Here is a 19,535-nt window from a genome sequence, read left to right as displayed (position 1 = left end):
GGTTGGCCAAACTAAATTCTATTGGTGGAGAAAGTTGTGAAAATTACCACTGTAAAAATTCAAGATCTTGGCAAAAAGTCATTTATGTTTACTTGAGGAGTCTTGCTGTTGAGCTTCTCCTTTGCACCAAGACTACACCTGTTGTGACCCCCCACTCCCACCCCAAACTGAATGAAAGGCACCAAATTACATTATGGCAAGCTTACAGAGTTTCAGCACACTTCTTGTACAGCAGGATGTCATTCCTGCCCCTTCCTGTCTGGAATTGCAAAAAAAAAAAAAAAAAAAAAAGCATCTGACAGGACACAATACATGATTGGTGGTCAGAGTTTTGGCACAGATTTCAGTCACACTTCACAAAGTGCATAGGATGGTAACTGTACCGTCCCTTGGCCAAAGAAGCAGAGAAAGCTTCTTGTGTTGCTCCAGCAACTGATAGTTGGGAACTTATGCTCTGTTTTGGGAGTATGTTACGAGGTGTGATCAATTCCCTGAAGGTTGACTTCATGGTTGGTCCATCTGATTAAGAGCAAGGATCAAGCACCCTGCTTCCAGCTCGGAGGTTGTTTATTGATTGCCTCTTCCTCTCTGATGATACATATATAATTCCAAAGAACAGACATTCTAGTCCTATGCCATTTATGTTTGGTGGGGGTTGCTTCCAAGTAATGGTGCACTGTATTGCAGCCTGAAATTTAAAATCCTTCTCTCTTTTTCTGAATTAAGCCCTTTGAAAAGGACAAGCTTACTGTCTGCTACTGTCTAACTCTGAAATGCATGCATTTGGTCAGCAGAAATGGTTTGTATAGGGGTTTTGTAAAAAAGACAAAACCCCAGCTGAATTGCTTGATTCAAGTTAGCTTGGCAGACATGGGTGACTTCAGTTCCTGCTTTCGCATACTCCCTTTCAAACCTTTCCTCTTATCAATGGACATTTAGACTTTTTTTATTTTTTGGAGGGGGTGTTTCAAAGTTCATTGCACCAAATGTTACTTATTTCAAATGTTCTCCTTTTTGCTAAAGGAACCATACAGGGATTTGCTGGAGAAACCTTGTGAGAACCCCCAATTTCATGATAATGTACTATTATTTCATAAAAGAGATGAACTAATTCTTATTCATACTGTCAGAAAGAATTCCATAAATATTAAGTTGGTTGGATTTAAATGCTGACTGGATGTCATAATTCCACATTGTGTTAGATTCTATTGAATTCAAAAGTAAACAGATGAGTAGAGACCAAAGGGCAGCTTCCGATATTTGAAGGCTATAAATGTCAGATGCAGTGTCTAGATTCAGGACATAAGAGCCTAAAAATACTTCTGTTAGATCAGTCCAAAGGCCAATCTAGTCCAGCATTCTGTTTGCACAGTGGACAAGCTGAAGTCTATGGGAAACCCACAAGCAGAATATGAGTGTAATAACCTGTTCCCACGCAATGGTCCTCAGCAACTGCTTCTGCTCCTGGAGATAATCTTGCAGTTATGAATATGACTAGTGGCTATGGAAAGCCTTATCCTCCACAAGGATTTCTATGATAAATGTTTTGATACTGGAGTATGTATCAGAGCTTCAGCAGAAGTGTACAGTGGAACCTCGGGTTATGAACTTAATTCGTTCTGGAGGTCCGTTCTTAACTCGAAACCGTTCTTAACCTGAGGCGCACTTTTGCTAATGGGGCCTCCTGCTGCCAGCGCGTGATTACCGTTCACATCATGGGGCAAAGTTTGCCACCCGGAGCAACAACTTCCAGGTTAGCAGAGTTGTAACCCAAAGTGTTTGTAACCCGAGGTACCACTGTATAATGGTTCTGGACCTAAAGCTGGCCTTGTGTAGGTGGTTCAATAGATAGAAGTACATTTTTGCAGCTTATGAGTGATATATTGCTTTGGTCCTTGCTCACAGCATCCTGTGCTTATACAGTACTATTATCTTTTAAATCAACATAGAAAGAGCACTGCATCTATATACAGTATTTACATTTCCAATCTTTGAATGGGTAGACCAATTAACAGACCCTTAAACCAGAACAAAAGGAACAGACAACATTGGATGTCTTAAGTGTAATGCAGAAATGTTAAGCAACAGACCTTTTAATTAATCATCTAAACTAGTAAGAACACTAGTGGGCTTTGTTTCTTTTGAATTTTGTATAGATGACCAACTAACATGATATTTAGTCTTTGAAGGATTAAAAATAAGCATAACAGTGTTGCCATTTAATTACATAGCAAAGTTATACTCTATTTTAATAGCTAGCATGAACCTATATTTAGTAAGAACCTAAGCAAATGCTACCAATTAAAAAAAATCAAAAGAAAATAGAGCTTTTTGACACAGCCTCATATTCAAGGATTTAATAATGGTTTTCTGCTTAAATGAAATGAGAGACAATGCAGTGGTCCACAGATGGCGAAGACTGATGAATGTATGTAACTACGAAGCAGTGCTTATGTTCCTGTTCTTATGTGCTATGTCTAGATCATAGTTATCCCTCATTTGGTATGGTGATTTACAGCACAGTCTCTCCAGTTGATCCTAATAGGCATACAAACTCAAATGGGAAGAGATCTTTCCTAAGACAGTGAGATCTACTCCATTAAGTCTAATGAATTGAATTGGACCCAGACATCTACTTGTAGCCAGTTAAGATGATGCTTGTTGAGTGGTATATGGTCCTGATGGTATCACCCTGTGGTTGCTTCTTGGCATCCTTGAGCACTTATCTTCATGAGATTCAACCACTACACACTACTTCCGTTCTCATGAGGTGGTGAGAGTGAGAACCGGCTCCCCTTTTGGAGTTGAAAGAGCAACTGCCTATTACCTCCTTCAGATCTATGAGATTCTCAAGGCATGATCGATACCCAACTAAGCTGCCACTCTGAGCCTTGTAAATCATGTAGAGGTGAAAGAAGAAGTGAGAAGAGAGATTCTCTGGAGAGAATTGAGGGGGGAGAAAAATGAAGTGGTTTGTGACAGGAAGAATGGAGAGTCTGAAAGAGAGGGGAGGGTTGCATGTACACACACATCTTGGATCCAGTAAAACGTATCCTCTGGAAATTTCTTCATTTTCCCATGCACACCATCAAATCACAGATCACATCTGTCTCCATTGACTTGACTGTTGAAATTCCAGATTTGGTGTTTTCAGCCCTGCCATGGTACAAAAACATGGATTTGTATGAATTTTCATAATTTCTGTTGTGGATTCTCACATCCCAATCACGTCACAGTTTATCTCTTTGTCCACATAGATGCTCTGCAATTTATTGGTAGTTTTGTTATCCTTTTTATGGCCATCCTGTGTCCGTGAGGATTCATGCCTTGGATAAATGTTTTTGTGGTGTTTGCATGCATGGGATCTTTGATTTTTTTGCGTAGTCTGCCAAAGTAAGCTTTATTTTGATATTGTTGTTATGGGGGGGGGGGATTTAGAATCGTGCAACTTCAAGAGAATTCATTTTAATCTACTGGATCTGACTTTTACTCAGGCCCTATAAAAAGTTACTGCTCACCATGCAACATCAAATGCCTGTGAGTAAACAATAGAGTGAAGGTGTGGGGCTGACCTACTAAGTATTAGTCAAGTGGTCTACTAATGGCCATACAGTATTATGTAGATCAGATTCAGAGTAGCAGTGGCTTGCAACTTTAACAGATTCACAGTATTAAATAAATGTGATATTAGGATTAGTATCACCCCTCCTTTACAAATTACACTTTTAATATTATACATGCTTTTCATTTTCTGTTAAGTATAATAAGCTATCAAATTAAACATTATATTAAAGGATATTTAAAACTACTTGCCTTCTATTCCCAACCCCAGTTTAATTCCTGTTTAGCCCTAAAGTGATATTTTAGAATGGCATATTATTCAGTCAAAGAGACAACTTGCAGTGAGGTCACTCTTTCCTTTAATGTATTGCCATGGAAATCTGGCATACGGTGATTGAAAACTGGGTAATCTGATCCCATTCTCACCCCCACAAGCTAATGTGAAAGATTCCTTTTTTATTTCAGAGATTGCTTGATCATGCTCACAGGCAAAGTGTATTGCATAATTTTAAAACCCTATAAGGAATCTATCCAGTTTAGCCCAGTTCAGGCTTCTGCCTTTGGAACCAAAAGGAACTGAAGGTTAAAGGCTGTGCTTAGGTTTTGACCAAGAGCTGTGCTGCTTCTGTTTTTGTTTTCCCTTATTTCTTCTTCCACCACCTTCCAGCAAGTTGGTCTAGTAAGTTTTAGATTGAAAACAGCAAAACACTTCAGCAGTTCTTACTTCAGATTACAGATATGAATTAATTCATTTATACTTGGTTTAGTCCAAAGAACTCAGTATTGACCACAGTATCCTGTAGGGAATTTTCAAAGAGCAATTGAAGATAAGGCTCTACCACCCCCACATGCCAAAATTATAGGGCAAAATTCAACCTATTAATTCTATTTCACAACAGGGTTTTCCACATACAACCCTCCCCACCCCCTTCAAAAAATTTTTGACTCAGATTTGAATAATAGAATCAGAGAGTTGGAAGGGACTCCCAAGTGTCATTTAATCCAACACCCTGCAGTGCAGGGATCCTGCCCACAGCTGTCCCTGGGTGGGCTCGAATCACCAACCTGATGCATTAATCCATTGCACCACAGGTAGAGTTTGGAGGACCCGCAGAACAGGACGCAGAAGGCGTCAGAGGCGGGAGTCATTCTGTCTAGCAAGCTGTTAGGCTTGCACAAATGGAACATTCCGAATAGTGTCATGTTAAATTCCATACATTGTTTGAAAGTAAACAGTTCATTGCGTATTTGACTTGCATGTGCCTTTTGCATCTTTATGTGTATTCTGCATATATCATGAGAATATACTCCCAAATAGTATTGTTGATTCCAGCTATTAAAAACAAACAAACCATATCTTTTAAAAACATAGCCACCATAAATGTGTAATGGCCTCACCTGAAGACCCATTTAAGGTCTACTTCTTAGTATGACCTATTGAAAGCAGGGGGTCATCATTCTGATAATCTGTGATTAGGACTGAGCTGGAAAGACTAAAGAATGAAAAATAGCGATGGAATTTTAGCATAGTTTTAGCAGCAGGCGCACACACTTTCAGGAAGCCTGTAAAACATGTACAAGCTTGCACTTGTATAACCAGCAGGAAATGTCTATATAAAAAAAAGATGAGGACACATGCCAACTCAGACAGAAACATTATTACACACAGACTTGGTGCTGAGATTAATTCAAGAATGCTATGGGTGCAATATGCTCAAGGTACTTTTAGGTTCAGCCTTTATAATGGTTGCCTGAGGGGCACCTGTTGCAAAAAGTGCCTTCTTACTAATTTTGCCTGGTACAGGAGCTCTGCCCTTGGAAAAGGATGACTTCATCATTACTATCCATGTACTGGTTACAGTAATCATGAATTCATTACCGGTATATGTCTCTGGAAACCTTGTCTCTGGAAAAGGTTTGGAAACTTCAAGTGACATGAGATATGGTGACTAGTTTATCATCAGGGAGGCACTGCAATGCACACTTAAGGATTTGCATTGGCTTCCAATTTGTTGGAGTTTCTTCCCCTATAAACTTCTAAATGGCCTGGGACCAGGATATCTTCTTCCAGGCGAACCTGGCTGGTCACTTATGTATTCTTGGGAAGTTTTTTCACCTGCCTCCACATGCAGAGCTAGGCTGGCAACAGTCTGGGTGGGACAGAGCCTTTCCTGTGATAGCATGTTTTTTCTGGAACTCGTTTCCTAGAAATACTCACAGACCTTCCTACTTTTTTATCCAGGCAAATACTATTTTATTTTTCTGAGTTTCCCTCTGATGTTATCACCATCTGCTAGTTTCATGACTTTTTAAATAGCTGTGGCTTCTTAAAGGTTGTTGTTGTTTTCAAAAAAGTCTGTAATTATTTTAATGTTTTGTTTTTAAAATTTCTCTGCTGTAAGCCACGTTGTACACATACAGTAGAAAGGCAGGATAAACATATATTAAACAGATGAAAATAAAATAATAACACACCCTAAATAAATTCAGCTGTGAGGTAGCAATATTCTTACTGTCCCTAGAAAAAACATGGTCACAATGAGAATCAATATGGTTAATTTGGCAGCACATACGTTTCTGTATTCTCCTCTCCTGTTCAGTGTCTGGTTTTATTTTTATCCTTTGTACTTGTAAGCTGTCCCTCCCAGGTGGCTATCAATTGCCAAGATTCTTTTTCTCCCTCGGCTTCAAGTACCCAGAAAGAATTCTTATACTCCAAAGGCATAAAAGAGGCTGTGTCAGGTGTATAAATAATTATTAGGAGAGTGACTAGTTAAGAGGAAAGTGAGTAGTTAATTCCAAATCATTTTAGCTGTCCCTTTACGTTTTTACTCTCTTTCTCAAGTTCTTCAGAACACACCCTCCTGAATTCCACTTTTCAGAATGTGGAAGGTGGACTTTTTCCAGATCTGCATTCAAATTCTAGATTCTGCATCGGGTTGCAGCAGGAGCAACTAATATACCGTACATTGGTCCAAATGCTTCATTGCCCTAAGGGATGCATTTCAGCGCACACACACACACACCCCACATGACAGACAGAAGCACCTCCCACTTCTTTGCTGATTTGTGTAGATCACTAGAAGAGCAGGAGTTGGGTGCTGGGTATCCTTCCAATCATGGCATTGGGCTGGATAAAGAGAAGTTTAAACCTCTCAACTCAGGAAATGGGTGTTGTCAGGAAACAGGAAGGACCATTCAAGTCTGCTGTCATGCTTCCTAAGTATTTGGCTTTTGCTAGCACTTGAGGAAACATCAAAGCAGCTTGGGGTGCTTCTTGCTGTTTCATGAATGCTCTGATCTGCTCCTCTGATACCATCATTGATGGCGCTAGTAAATTGGGGGCTGGTGGGCCTTTTAAAAAGCCTGAGTCCCTTGGACCAGAAGTTCACTATGCTGGGTTACAGGGGGGCTCATTACCTAAATGGGTGACATTTTTATTATAAGTTGCTTCCTCCCCTTGAGTTTGAAATAAAACCTTCAAGTTGGGACTCTGACCACCATCACAGTATTCTTTTTTTAGATGTGTATCAACCTGAAAATAGAAATCAGATTGATTTTGCTTCATTCACCGTTGGTTATGTTACACTTTCTAATTATTGAAACTAGGAGCTTAATCAAGGACAAACTATTTGTTAACACTTCTTTGGAGAATTATATAATGCTTTAATACTTTAGTGAAGTTTTAATGTTGCATTTAGCTAAAAGATGTGACAAAGCACCAGTTTTGCTGTAGGCAAAGGAACTGGTAGGGCCGGGGTGCAGGTATACCTTAATCTTAAACAATAATCCCAAAATTGCCAAAGACAATTGGCATGCTAAGCTGCATTTACAACCATTTTACCTCCACCTCAGGTTTGTTCTGACAAGCAAAAACAACTAAGTGTTTTGCAGCTCTTTAAAGACTAACAGATAACTTGTTTTGAGCTCAGCCCATCTCTGATTATGATGAATGAGTCTGTCACTTTGGTTTTGCTAAAATATTGTCTGGTGGGGATTAGGGATTTGACAAAAGAACCTCAATGTTTCTTTTTTTGTTTCTAGCCTTTTGAATGTGGTGGCCACCAGAGTTGCGGGTGGGGGACACAGAGAAACAGTTTATAGCCAAGTTTGATTTTAGGGGGAATGAAATTGAGGGACAGAGTCTGGAGATGTGAATCACCCTAGGTTGGATACTGTTAAACATTGGAGCTGTTTCTGGCACTCTGATTGAGAGGTAGTGAATACTGTATGTGATCTGTTGTAGGAGTATATATTTGTTTCTACTATGCTCTGCTTGTAAATTTAAAAAAAAAAATATTACGCACCCAGGAAGTGCTGCCCCTTGAAACTTTTCACTGCCCTGAAATGTGGATTGAGTGTCAATATTGTAGTATAAGCTCTGACCCATGAAAGCTGATGGCACACTATATTAGCCTTTAAAGTGCCATGAGACATGCTTATACTTTTTTTCTTTCTTCCAGCGAGCTAAAATGTCTATTCTCCCTGGAACTTGTAAAAAGGAAGCCTGGGATTAAGTGAATGAAAGTATATTAAAAGTGTTTTGACATTCTGAAGTAGAGATGCATTTGCAATATGCAGATCTATTCATCACTCACTAAGAGAATTGCTTATGATCATACTGCTAGACCGCACTGCCCCCCATAATTGTATGATAGTGGCAAATGGTAAGCAAATCGTGATTCAGAAAATAGCACGACTAAACAGCCAGCAGGGTCACATAATACAAATCTTGCTGGGCTGTAACACTCCACACATCAGGTGAGGGGGCAGAGTTGTGTATACAGTGGTACCTTGGTTTATGAACTTAATCCGTTCTGGAAGTCCGTTCTTAAACCAAAGTGTTCTTAAACCAAGGCGTGCTTTCCCATAGCAGTGGGGGACTCAATTTACAAATGGAACACACTCAACAGGAAGCGAAACATGTTCTTATTCCAAGGCAAAGTTCACAAACCAAAACACCTACTTCCGGATTCGCAGCATTCTTAATCCAAGTTGTTCATAAACTAAGCTGTTCTTAAACCAAGGTCCCACTACATATACTTTTTTTTTAAAAAAACCCCTCCCTAGCTTGAAACCTTCTCCCACATACAATATGTGCAGAATATTGTGCTCTTTATTTATGAATTTGCATCCCACCTTTTCAGTGTTTCCGTTCTCAGAATGTCTTAGGATAGCACTAGAGCAATCCACATATAACAACGAAACCCATCATATTAAAACAGAAGTGAAGTGTTTGGCTGTGAATCTGAAGTGGTATAGTTCAGTAAGGGCTACATGCTACGCTTTGCTGACTATGTACTAGGCTTTTTCTCTGGAGCTTCCAGGGGTTTCTCTGGTTAGGTCAATATTACAGTTTATACTGGATCTAAATATTGTGTGTGTGTGTGTGTGTATGCATGCACACCTACCCACACCTGCATGGAAACTTTTGTTGAGATAGCAAAGGGGGAGAATTATTTCTCGCACAATTGCCAGTCTACTGTGGGTCAAGCTAAAAAGCGCATTGAGCACCCTTTTTAAAAAGCATGCTTTAAGTTCTGCTACTTTTCCTTAGAAAGGAAAGTGCCAGCTGTTTCTGTTGCAGCGATGGTGATTCCACAATAAAACAATAAATAGGAATCTCCCCTTCCTTCCCCTGCATCCTCCTTTTTTGCCCCCATCCTTTCACCTGCGTAAAACCCTGTCTCTTTATTGGGAGGTTTTAATCTCTGAATGGGAAGTAAAACCGGCTTTATACTTTATTCTGTGTCGTTTCCAGTGCCTATTACTGCAAACTCAGCTGATGGAAAGACTCGACTCACTCCCAAGGTCCTTATTAAGGTCGCAGCTTTCTTATGAGATAAACCTCTTGTTTTTAAGCATAAAGAGAACAGCAACACAGCTGAGAGCAATGCATGGGATCCCTACACATTTACAGTCACATTTCCTGCCCTCACTTCCCTCCACCTACCTCGCCTGTTTTTGAGTATCCTCGGGGAGGCCAACATCTGCAGCTACTTTTTAACTTTATAGCAACATTGGCCATATGCTCTAACTGAAGTGTTACGTTTATGCCTACTTCATTCCTGATCCAGGGCACTGTATAAGTGGTCTTGCTTCTTTTTTGTCTGTTAGATGTAGCTGGAGAAAGCTTTGAATGAGTCTTATTTACTCTTTAAATGTTGGGTTTTATTGCTTAGAGACTGCAGCAAAAAAAGGCAAAAAAAGCTATGAAGTAGCCCACTCACTGCTCAGCTTGTCTTTTTCAACAGAGGCGATCTTCCTTTAGCTAATTGGACTTGGTCACGCATGCGAAGTTACTCATGTGTAGTACAGTATGTCAGTCTAATATCCCACCATGCTTATGAGGTTGCTGTAATTTATGCAAGAGTGACAATGTGCAGCACAGTGTCCTGCCCTGCTCTTTTATGGCTGTCATTTCTGAGGGGAAAAGTAATAATTACAACAATGCCATCGCTATGCATATATTATACATATAAGCGTATGTGGATTGTTGGTGTCTTTTAAATTTAGCTTCTTTTCTGACCTGCAAGTGCTTAATTGCACAGTTCTGACTGGATTGCATGAACTCGGTTGCTTTTAAGACAACAGAATGTGAGGAAACTGGGCGCCTTATTCATAGGACAGGTTCCTTTTTAAAACTGTTTTTTTTTGTTTTTAAACCCCATGTTCATGCCTAATAAACTACTGCACCAGCAGTTCAAGTATTTGTGTGGTACTCCCAGTGGCGCTATGGGTTAAACCACAGAGCCTAGGGCTTGCTGATCAAAAGATTGGTGGTTCAAATCCCCGCGACCCCCCGTTGCTCGGTCTCTGCTTCTGCCAACCTAGCAGTTCAAAAGCACATCAAAGTGCAAGTAGATACATAGGTACTGCTCCGGCTTCTGCCAACCTAGCAGTTCAAAAGCACATCAAAGTGCAAGTAGATACATAGGTACTGCTCCGGCAGGAAAGTAAACAGTGTTTCCATGCGCTGCTCTGGTTCACCAGAAGTGGCTTAGTCATGCTGGCCACATGACCCAAAAGCTGTACGCCGGCTCCCTCGGCCAGTAAAGCGAGTTGAGCGCCGCAACCCAAGTCGTCCATGACTGGACCTAATGGTCAGGGGCCCCTTTACCTTTACCCAGCATCCTGAGCCTACTCTAGGGATGGAAGAATCTGCCGATTTCAGTTCTCTCGTCATCTCATTTTTCCAGCCTTGAATTCCACATTCCTACAAAAAAAAGATTTTTCTTTTTAAAAAATTCTCAAGAAAATTATTATGCATTTTGGGGTAAATTTGTACTAATAAACACATTTTTATATGTAGTTTTGACTGATGTAACACATTTTGCAACCACGTTATCCTGCTATAGTATAATGCATTTTTAAGTTTTCCCCACTATTAATTCATTTTTACTTAATGTAAAATGTAGCCATTTAACTGCATTTTTAATAATAATAATAATAATAATAATAATAATATTAATAATGAAAATTAAGTGTCTATAAGGGAGAAGGGACTAGGCATTGGAGAAGGGCTCATTTAACCTCTATTTGCCCCATGACAACTGTTTGAGTCAGAGGGATTTGGCTCAGAACTCCTTCAGCACTAGATTTGAATCTGAAAGCTTCTCCTAGGCACTACAGTCACCTCTAAATCATGCTAAGCATACAAGGAAAATCCATATTTTTACCACTCTTGATTGCAGATGAACAGGGTAGCGTATTATGAGGTACCTAACTAAAGTGATATGAGAATATACCGATAGATTTAATGTGTAAAGGTAGCCTAACAAATACATTTGGTAGGTAAGAACTTGTTAGCATTCCAGAAGAGATTGTATTGCACTTTTTCATTGCATTAGTAACAAGTTTTTGTACAAATTTATATCATAATAACAATGGATCAGATTTTTGTTATCAGGACTTTATTTCTACCATTTTTGTATAGCAGTGAGATTTTCAGTAGTCTATTAAAAATACAAAACCAGAGCCAATAATTCTAATACTGATTAACCTAACCAAAGAAGCTAAGTATGAAATTTCATTCAGTTTTGAGTTTTCTGTAGGCTGGAACTCTGGTGATAATGATTATAGCCTCTTTGCTAAGGCTAGTGAATTCTAAATGAAATCATCATTACTTAAGATGGTATCAGACCAAAAGTTAATTCCTCTGAAGTACTCTTTGCAATGAAGTTGCGGCCAGTGTGGGGTTTACAAGGAATTGCTTAAGGATTAAATTGCAAAATACATTTGGTACCATAAATGGAGAAATTACTAGGACTATGAGCAAAATGGTCTTTCAAGTATATCTTGCAAAGAAGAGAGATAAGTACAGTTTAAGAACAGAGTATGTTAATGCTGGGCCAAAGGGTACTTTAAAGCTATTACCAAACATGTTGAGACTAAAACAGAGAATTCAGTCCTGTTGGTGAACTGGGTATAAATTAACTCTTTACAATGGGTTTAAAATACCTAAAGAAGTAAAACGTGCTGCAACTCTGTTTCTTTCATAAGAAATTAGGGAGATTCTTTATGTTCTAAACATCTCAGTTAAGCATTATGTGTGGAAAGGTCTCTTCAAGCTTTGAGATAAATTACAAAATAAAAGGTGACATTTCCCAAAGCACAGAAGTCATTTATAAACATGATCCCATGCTTATATGACTGTAATTACAATTAAGATTATACGTGTTATAGTGGAGGGTGAGGAGGCTTATTATTAAAAATGGGTTTATATGTTATATATTGAGAGACTGTGTGAATTATTGTTGTATTTGGTTGGCTTTGCCATCAACCACTCAAAGTTGCTTAATTGGAAAAACTAAAATTCATATAGATGTTATTACTGTCACAAGTTTATGGGGGAAACCCATTCACTGCCAGTACCAAGAACTGTTTTGTGGAAGGAAAATGTTTTAGGTGAATTCCTGAAAGTATTTGCTCAGTTCCACATTTATTGTAACAAACATATCTGCTGCATGCACTCCAGTTCTGTTCTGCTGTTTCCTCCAGCAAATAAGTAAAATGAGGATTGGCATAGCCAGATGTACATACGTCTGGGAACTCTGTTCCAATCTGGGTTCCAATATGTGTGCATACGGTGTTTAAAGCTGCACGTACACACATGAGTTGAAATAACTAAATTCAAAGCCAGCAGCCAAAGTTTCAAACAAAATTGTTTTCTCTGATCATTGAAATACAAAATGTATTATGATAGCACTAATTAAAATCCAACAATTAATCTTTTCTCTCTCTAGAGATCACATATGCCAGAGGGCCCTTTTGAATGTTGAGGGAGTGCTGGGAGTGTGACATGACACAAAATGGCTGCCATTGGGGGAGTGTGGCATACAGCAAAATGAGAGAGAGGGCAGTCATGGTGAAGCTTTCCCCATAACAATGCGAGAAAAGCCTTAACCTGTTTAATTTTTGTCTAGAAAATAAGACAGAAGCAGGAAAAATGCATTAAAGGGGAGGGAGACCCATTGCCTCATGTCCAGACAACTCTCTCATCAGTCTTAGCTCTCACTTAAGATTTTGGCTAAAAACACAGACAGGAAGGAGCAACCATACTGGCTTATTTCACATAAATTACTTAGAAAAGTATCTGCACATTTTGCTTCATAGAATCATAGAATAACTTTATAGAGTAATGCGGGACACGGGTTGCGGTGTGGTCTAAACTACTGAGCCTCTTGGGCTTGCCAATCAGAAGGTCAGTGGTTCGAATCCCTGCAACGGGGTGAGCTCCCGTTGCTCGATCCCTGCTCCTGCCAACCTCACAGTTTGAAAGCACGCCAGTTCAAGTAGATAAATGGGTACCGCTGCGGCGGGGAAGGTAAATGGTGTTTCCATGCGCTTTGGCTTTGTGTTGCACCCAAAGCGTTTTAGTCATGCTGGCCACATGACCCAGAAAGCTGTTTGTTGACAAACACTGGCTCCCTTGGCCTGAAAGCGAGATCAACACCACACCCCATAGTCACCTTTGACTAGACTTAACCATCCAGGGGTCCTTTACCTTTTTTACCTTTAAAGAGTTAGAGACTTTTTTTTTAAAGTAAAGCTCAGAGTCTGGGGACACTAGGTGTACATAGGAAGTGGGTGCTAGGTTGACAGACCTTGTGCAGTAAGTGGAAACAGAGATGCTGAGTTTTGATGGCTATGTAACCAAAATGGGACCAATGAGAAGCAAAAGGGAGGTGTCAGCATGCTTGGGGGAAACCCAGGGTTTTCAGAAGTAGATATAATCGAAGAGTTCTATGAGGGCAAAAATCTAAAAATAGATAAGTGCAAGCTAAGTATGCTCCTTGGCCCCAGAATGTTGAGTGTCTCTTATAGAAGGAACAGGGAAATACATGGCAAAACTGGGTTGAAGAAACTAAAAGGAAATATCCTGATAGAAGGCATGGCTTGGCAGTTGGAATCATAAGCAGGACCACACCACACTGTCCCTTTATGTTACAAGTCCCACTTGTAGTATTCTATTTCCTATACAGTGGTACCTCAGGTTAAGTACTTAATTCGTTCCGGAGGTCCGTACTTAACCTGAAACTGTTCTTAACCTGAAGCACCACTTTAGCTAATGGGGCCTCCTGCTGCCGCTGCGCCGCCAGAGCACGATTTCTGTTCTCATCCTGAAGCAAAGTTCTTAACCTGAAGCACTATTTCTGGGTTAGCGGAGTCTGTAACCTGAAGCGTATGTAACCTGAAGTGTATGTAACCTGAGGTACCACTGTACAGTGGTACCTCGGTTTTTGAATGTCTCCGTTGAACGTTTTGGAACTCAAACGCCAAAAACCCAGAAGTAAATGCTTCCATTTTAGAATGCACCTCGGAAGTCAAATGGCTTCTGCTGTGGTACCACCGTATTTTTCTCAATTTTCTCTGTAAATTTGCAGGCCGCCCGTTGCGCCTCGGTTTTCGAACGTTGCGGAAGTCAAATGGTCTTCCGAAACAGCTTATGTTCGAAAACCGAGGTTTCACTGTATTGCATATTTATTCTTTAATCCAGCCAGAATTATACAGGCATATACTACAGAGAGAATCACAAGCGCATGTTTACAAAATTCCAGATTAAATTGGCCAGCTGCATTTCAGTGATGGTCCTCTTAAACAGCATTATTTATCTTACAGCACCGTGTCATGATTGCAGCTCATAGTGAGAGACCATGTTTTAGTCATACAATATTTTCCTTTTATGTTGGCTTCTGCCAGAAACAACCTCCTGTAGTACTACTTCCTCTGTCCTGTCCGAAATGCACAACATGGTTACATTACGCTGCTTGTTTCTCTTTCAACTTTCTCAGTGGTTGCAGGTTTTCGTGGGTGAACTCTCAGTGGTGCTGTCATGTCATGTGTTATGCAGTATTAGATGTTACAAGGGAAGAGAAGTAGACAGGGGCTAATGTTTCTAGTAGCATCCATGAATCCACCATATCATGTAGTTCTGGCTTGATGCTCTGATATAATGATAACTTATTCCTAATAGGCAGTGCTATTTATCTAGAAAAAGAGGTGCTCACCATGAACACCTCCCTTGTTCTCTTATGGTAATGGTGCCACTCTGAGAGGTGCCAGAATTGAGTTCTGGTGAGTTCTGGCTGAAAAAAAGCCCTGCTGATAGGGACTCTAATTTTAAAAACCATTGAAATTATTTGTCAGAGTAGTTCCATTGCACAAACAGAAGTCCTTGTGCTCATAGACCTTCCCCCTACTTTTCCTCTTCCTGCGCTTCCCCATGCCATCCCCAAATCTGCTCTGGAGACTTGGCAAAATCCCTAGGACATCTTCAGGGAGTGTGCTGGGAGAGGCAAAGGAGGGAAAGTTCTGTTGCGCAGCCACCAGCCAGAAGTCCTTTTGCAAACGGAACAACTTCATTACATACTGTCCCATTGGTTTTGTCACATGACTTAATAAGAATGTGAACTGCTTTTCTTGCTGTCTGAATTGTTGAATCACAGGCCTGTCACTCAGCTACTCATGCTGCTGTAAACATAGAGGTTACTCTGACACAGCTCTATGTGAAAGCAAAACCCACATTCTTTATACAAAATACTTGTGCAATGCTTAGTGAGAATCAAGGTATTTTTTAAATTACTCTGAATATGATCAACACTCCTGTGAGGGAGCACTCCTTTAAGGTTTCCTGTTGGAATTTCCTCTTTCTGCCGCCAACTAAGGACTGGATAATGTATCTACCCAAGTCAACAGCTAGCCATCCATTGTTGCATTGTGGGTGAGGAGCTTGCCAACTAGCAAAGCAGCAGAAAGACGCGAGTGTGTGACACGTTTCACATCTAATCTTTCTAAGGAATTCTGAGGTCGCTTTGTGCTCTTTCCCATCCAAATGGGATTTAAAGTTGGTTTTGAGTAGAGTTGAGATTTAATTATTGCACAGATTTTATATTTGAATATTCTTATTAGCATATAAAGGATGACCTACTATAGAGCAGCACAGAACATCTGTTTCATTGGCTCAACCTTTAAACTTGCAGAATTATAATGGCTCCCGTTTGCCATCTGGACAGCTTTAAACCAGCCTAACCAAAGATATTTTTTTTCTAAATCCAGCTAATTAATTTTAGTTCGGTCTCTATCCTTGGCAATGAGGAATTTGCTATAAAGCTTATTTAAATATATTAGCAAATGCAGATGAGATATGATCTTGTTCCTTTTAGGAGAGTTGGCAGGCTTGCAGTTAGCAAATAAGGGTTTTACTTGTAGCAAGTGGGAGAGTTGTCACTTTCTCTTTGTTTTACATTGGCACTATCTGCTTGAGATTATTTTTTTTTAAAGGTAGGTGTGGTCAGAGGTAGTTATTATAGAATATTATGTACAAAAGCCAGCAATTTAGATAAAACATGTTTGGGGTTTATTGTGACCATACTCTTTAAATACATTGATTCAAGTTTCAATTCCAAAACGTATGGCATTTATAGTACGGTCCTATAGTGCAGTAAGCCCCTCTGATTTCAGTTTATCATAGACAAGTGAATGCATGGTTTATTTTAGGAAATATACACCCCACCATTCCATTATGTTTGCGTAGCTACAACAATTAAAAACAAAAGATCTTAAAAATGGAAATGGACTTGGCACATAAAACAAAGGTCTGCCTGACTCTTCTACATGCTTGCCATATCCTGGAATTTTAAACTACCGTAATAGGTTGAGAGGGAGTAAGAAAGGGGGCCCAAGGGATAAGGTATTCTACAATCTGAGGGTGCCCTCTCTCTTCTTCCAGCCAATTGTGCCTAAGCCCTGGGCAGGACTTAGTGATGGGGTTCTCTGGTAAAACTCAGGGAGTGAATAGGCTGGTAGACAGGAAGACTGTCTCCAGGTAGCCCTGATGCAATTCCTATAGGGCTTCACAGGTTAATCTTCAGTACTTAGAATTGTATCCGCAAACAAATTGTGACAGAAGAGGACCAATATGTTCCCATGGTCAAATGCCTACTAGCATCATTGATGCTGCATTTTGTACAAACTGAAGGTTCTGAAGACTCTTCAAAGGCAGGGTGTAGTAATGCAATCTAGACGTAGTGAATGCATGTGTTACTCTGTCTAGATCTATCTTCTCAGGAATGGGAATAGCTGGTACACGACCAGCCTAAGCTGCATAGACTCCCTTGGCCACAGCTACTCTCTGGACATCCAGAGGCAAAGCCAGATTCAGGATCACTCCCAAACTGATTTTCAAGAGGAGTGCTCCCTCATCCAAAACCAGCTGAATCTCAGTTAAATCAATATCTCTCCTGACCAGGTGTGTATCTGTCTGGTCTGGATTAAGGATCAGTTTAGTAGCCCACATCCAGACCATTATTTCACCCATTGTTTCACCTACACATCCAGCTGAAGAAAACCCAGATTCATAAATCCACAAACAGAAAGTAGTCTCTGGTTGGTGGTATAAGCTTAATAGCATGGGATATGAGAAACTTTTGTTTACATTCTTGCTTCCTTGCAAGTGCAAGTAGCTTTATAGCTTTTATTTAGCATTGGATTGTAATGTCAGTGCAAATTACTGTGCTTCACAGTATTTGATTCCCACATGGTTACTAGGGTTGTGAATGTATGTATGCACATGTACTTGGGAGTAAGGCTTTCTGGATTCAGTGGGAGTTGTGGCCCAGGAAATATTAGTAGAATCAAACAAAGTCATTTTAAAACAAACAGTTTTTAATTATGCAAGTATAATATTACCTTTGATTGCACTTTTATAAGCTTTATCCTTAAAAAAAAAATCACAGTAAAATATGCATGGCTGCTGTAATACTTGTCCTTAGAATCCGTTTCATATGATGAGCAATGTGAAATTCTATGAACAGGGTACACACTAGACAAAGAAGCCCCTATACAAAAAACACATGAATGTGACTCTCTCTTTCTAAAGTATTGTCCCAGTCTTATAAATAATTTGCTTTTTTGTTCAACAGGTGTTAAGATGAGTGGAAGGGACCTTCGAGGATTTACTACATCTCCCAGGAGTAGCGATATAGGTAGACTTTTAAAATCCATTTCAATGTTCCATTTCCATTGTTTGTGTTACAGCTTGCCTTGCTCAGTATTAGCCAGCTGTATTAGTAACACAGAGATTATTACATAGAGTTTATGTGGAGTCCATGGTTTATGAGATTTATCCAATAATTCTATGCTCTGGCTTCTAGGAAACTTAGCTGACATTGCTTGATGAAGTTGTTTCTACTTTTGTGGGTGGGTATTTGCTTCCCACAGTGGCAGCAGTCAGCCTCTCTCTGCGATGGACAGAGGCATCATGGGGTTTGGCAGGAGTCCTGCTCTTGCAACATTTAGCAGGGGAAGGACCATAGTTTGCATGCAGAAGGTCCCAGGTTCTATCCCCAGCATCTACAAGTAGGGTTGGGAGAGAACCATACCTGAAATCTAGAAAAGTCATTGCTAGTCAGTGTAATGGTAAAGGTAAAGGAACCCTGGACGGTTAAGTCCAGGCAAAGGCGACTATGGGGTGCTTTGTTCATCTCGCTTTCAGGCTGAGGCAGACGATGTTTGTCCACAGACAGTTTTCGTGTCTTGTGGCCAGCATGACTAAACAGCTTCTGGCTCAACCGAACACCATGACGGAAGCCAGAACGCACGGAAACACTGTTTACCTTCCTGCCAGAGCAGTACTTATTTATCTACTATCACTGGCCTGCTTTCGAACTGCTAGGTTGGCGGGAGCTGGGACAGAGCAACGGGAGCTCACTCCGTTGCGGGGATTTGAACTGTCGACCTTCCAATCGGCAAGCCCAAGAGGCTCAGTGGTTTAGAATACAGCGCCACCCGCGTCCCTACTAGTCAGTGTAGACAGTAGTGAGCTAGATGGATCAATGATCTGATTCAGCATAAGGCAGCTGCCTATATTATTTACATTCTAATTAGCAGATAGTCAAGTGTCATGCAAGCCACTGTCTCAGTGACCCAAATGGCGGTTACATTTTTCCTTCTTGCAAGCAGAGGTCCATACTGAGCCTGCAAGCTTGAACTGATGGGCACTATAATATGTAACAGTTCATTGCTTAGGTGACTATTGATATTTCTCTAGCTTCACAGGCCTGGAAGTTCAAGTGTTGGGTCGCTGAGACAGTGGCTTGCATGAAATACTTATTTGTATTTTTCAGGAAAAAACCCAGAAAGCATCATGTGTTGTCTTTCCTATTCATGTTTTGTTATAATTGCAGTGGAGTAACTTTGTTTTTAAAAGAGAAAGTTCTTTTGTTCTCATTGTGTTTCAAAACACATACTGGCTGGAGACTTTATTCATGTTTGAATTGTTTCATACTTCAACTAGAAAGCTTGGTGGTTCGTATGAAAAATGGCCTTAAGAGTTCCAAGTATAAACCTGTTGACTACGAGCAACTACTTGCAATGACTGAAGCCAAGAAATTGGAATCTGCTAACATTCTATTAAAGGTAAGTGTTGTGATTTCTGATGGATGTAGAATGCAACTTTAGATGTTGAGGGGGAA

The 19,535-nt window shown here is 40.1% G+C and overlaps 1 protein-coding gene across 6 annotated transcripts in view; it reads left to right on the top strand.

Annotated features, from left to right (window-relative positions):
- The window catches only part of CCDC148 (coiled-coil domain containing 148), a gene marked incomplete at its 5' end in the record, with an annotated part of 102,149 nt that overhangs the window by 13,431 nt on the left and 69,183 nt on the right, over positions 1-19,535 (top strand). For 5 of the 6 annotated variants that reach the window (XM_081929043.1, XM_081929042.1, XM_081929041.1 and 2 more), the window contains 2 exons: positions 17,985-18,047; positions 19,358-19,479. In XM_081929043.1, coding sequence (XP_081785169.1) covers positions 17,985-18,047; positions 19,358-19,479 — 185 coding nt within the window. Of the gene's footprint in view, positions 1-17,145; positions 17,312-17,984; positions 18,048-19,357; positions 19,480-19,535 lie in introns of those variants that run through there. The other variant, XM_081929046.1, reaches the window with a different exon arrangement.

This window comes from Podarcis melisellensis (assembly GCF_964234715.1).
Source record: "Podarcis melisellensis genome assembly, chromosome: 1".
Taxonomy (NCBI): domain Eukaryota; kingdom Metazoa; phylum Chordata; class Lepidosauria; order Squamata; family Lacertidae; genus Podarcis; species Podarcis melisellensis.
Note: the sequence above shows the minus strand (reverse complement) of the source record. Positions and strands in the feature narration are given on the sequence as shown.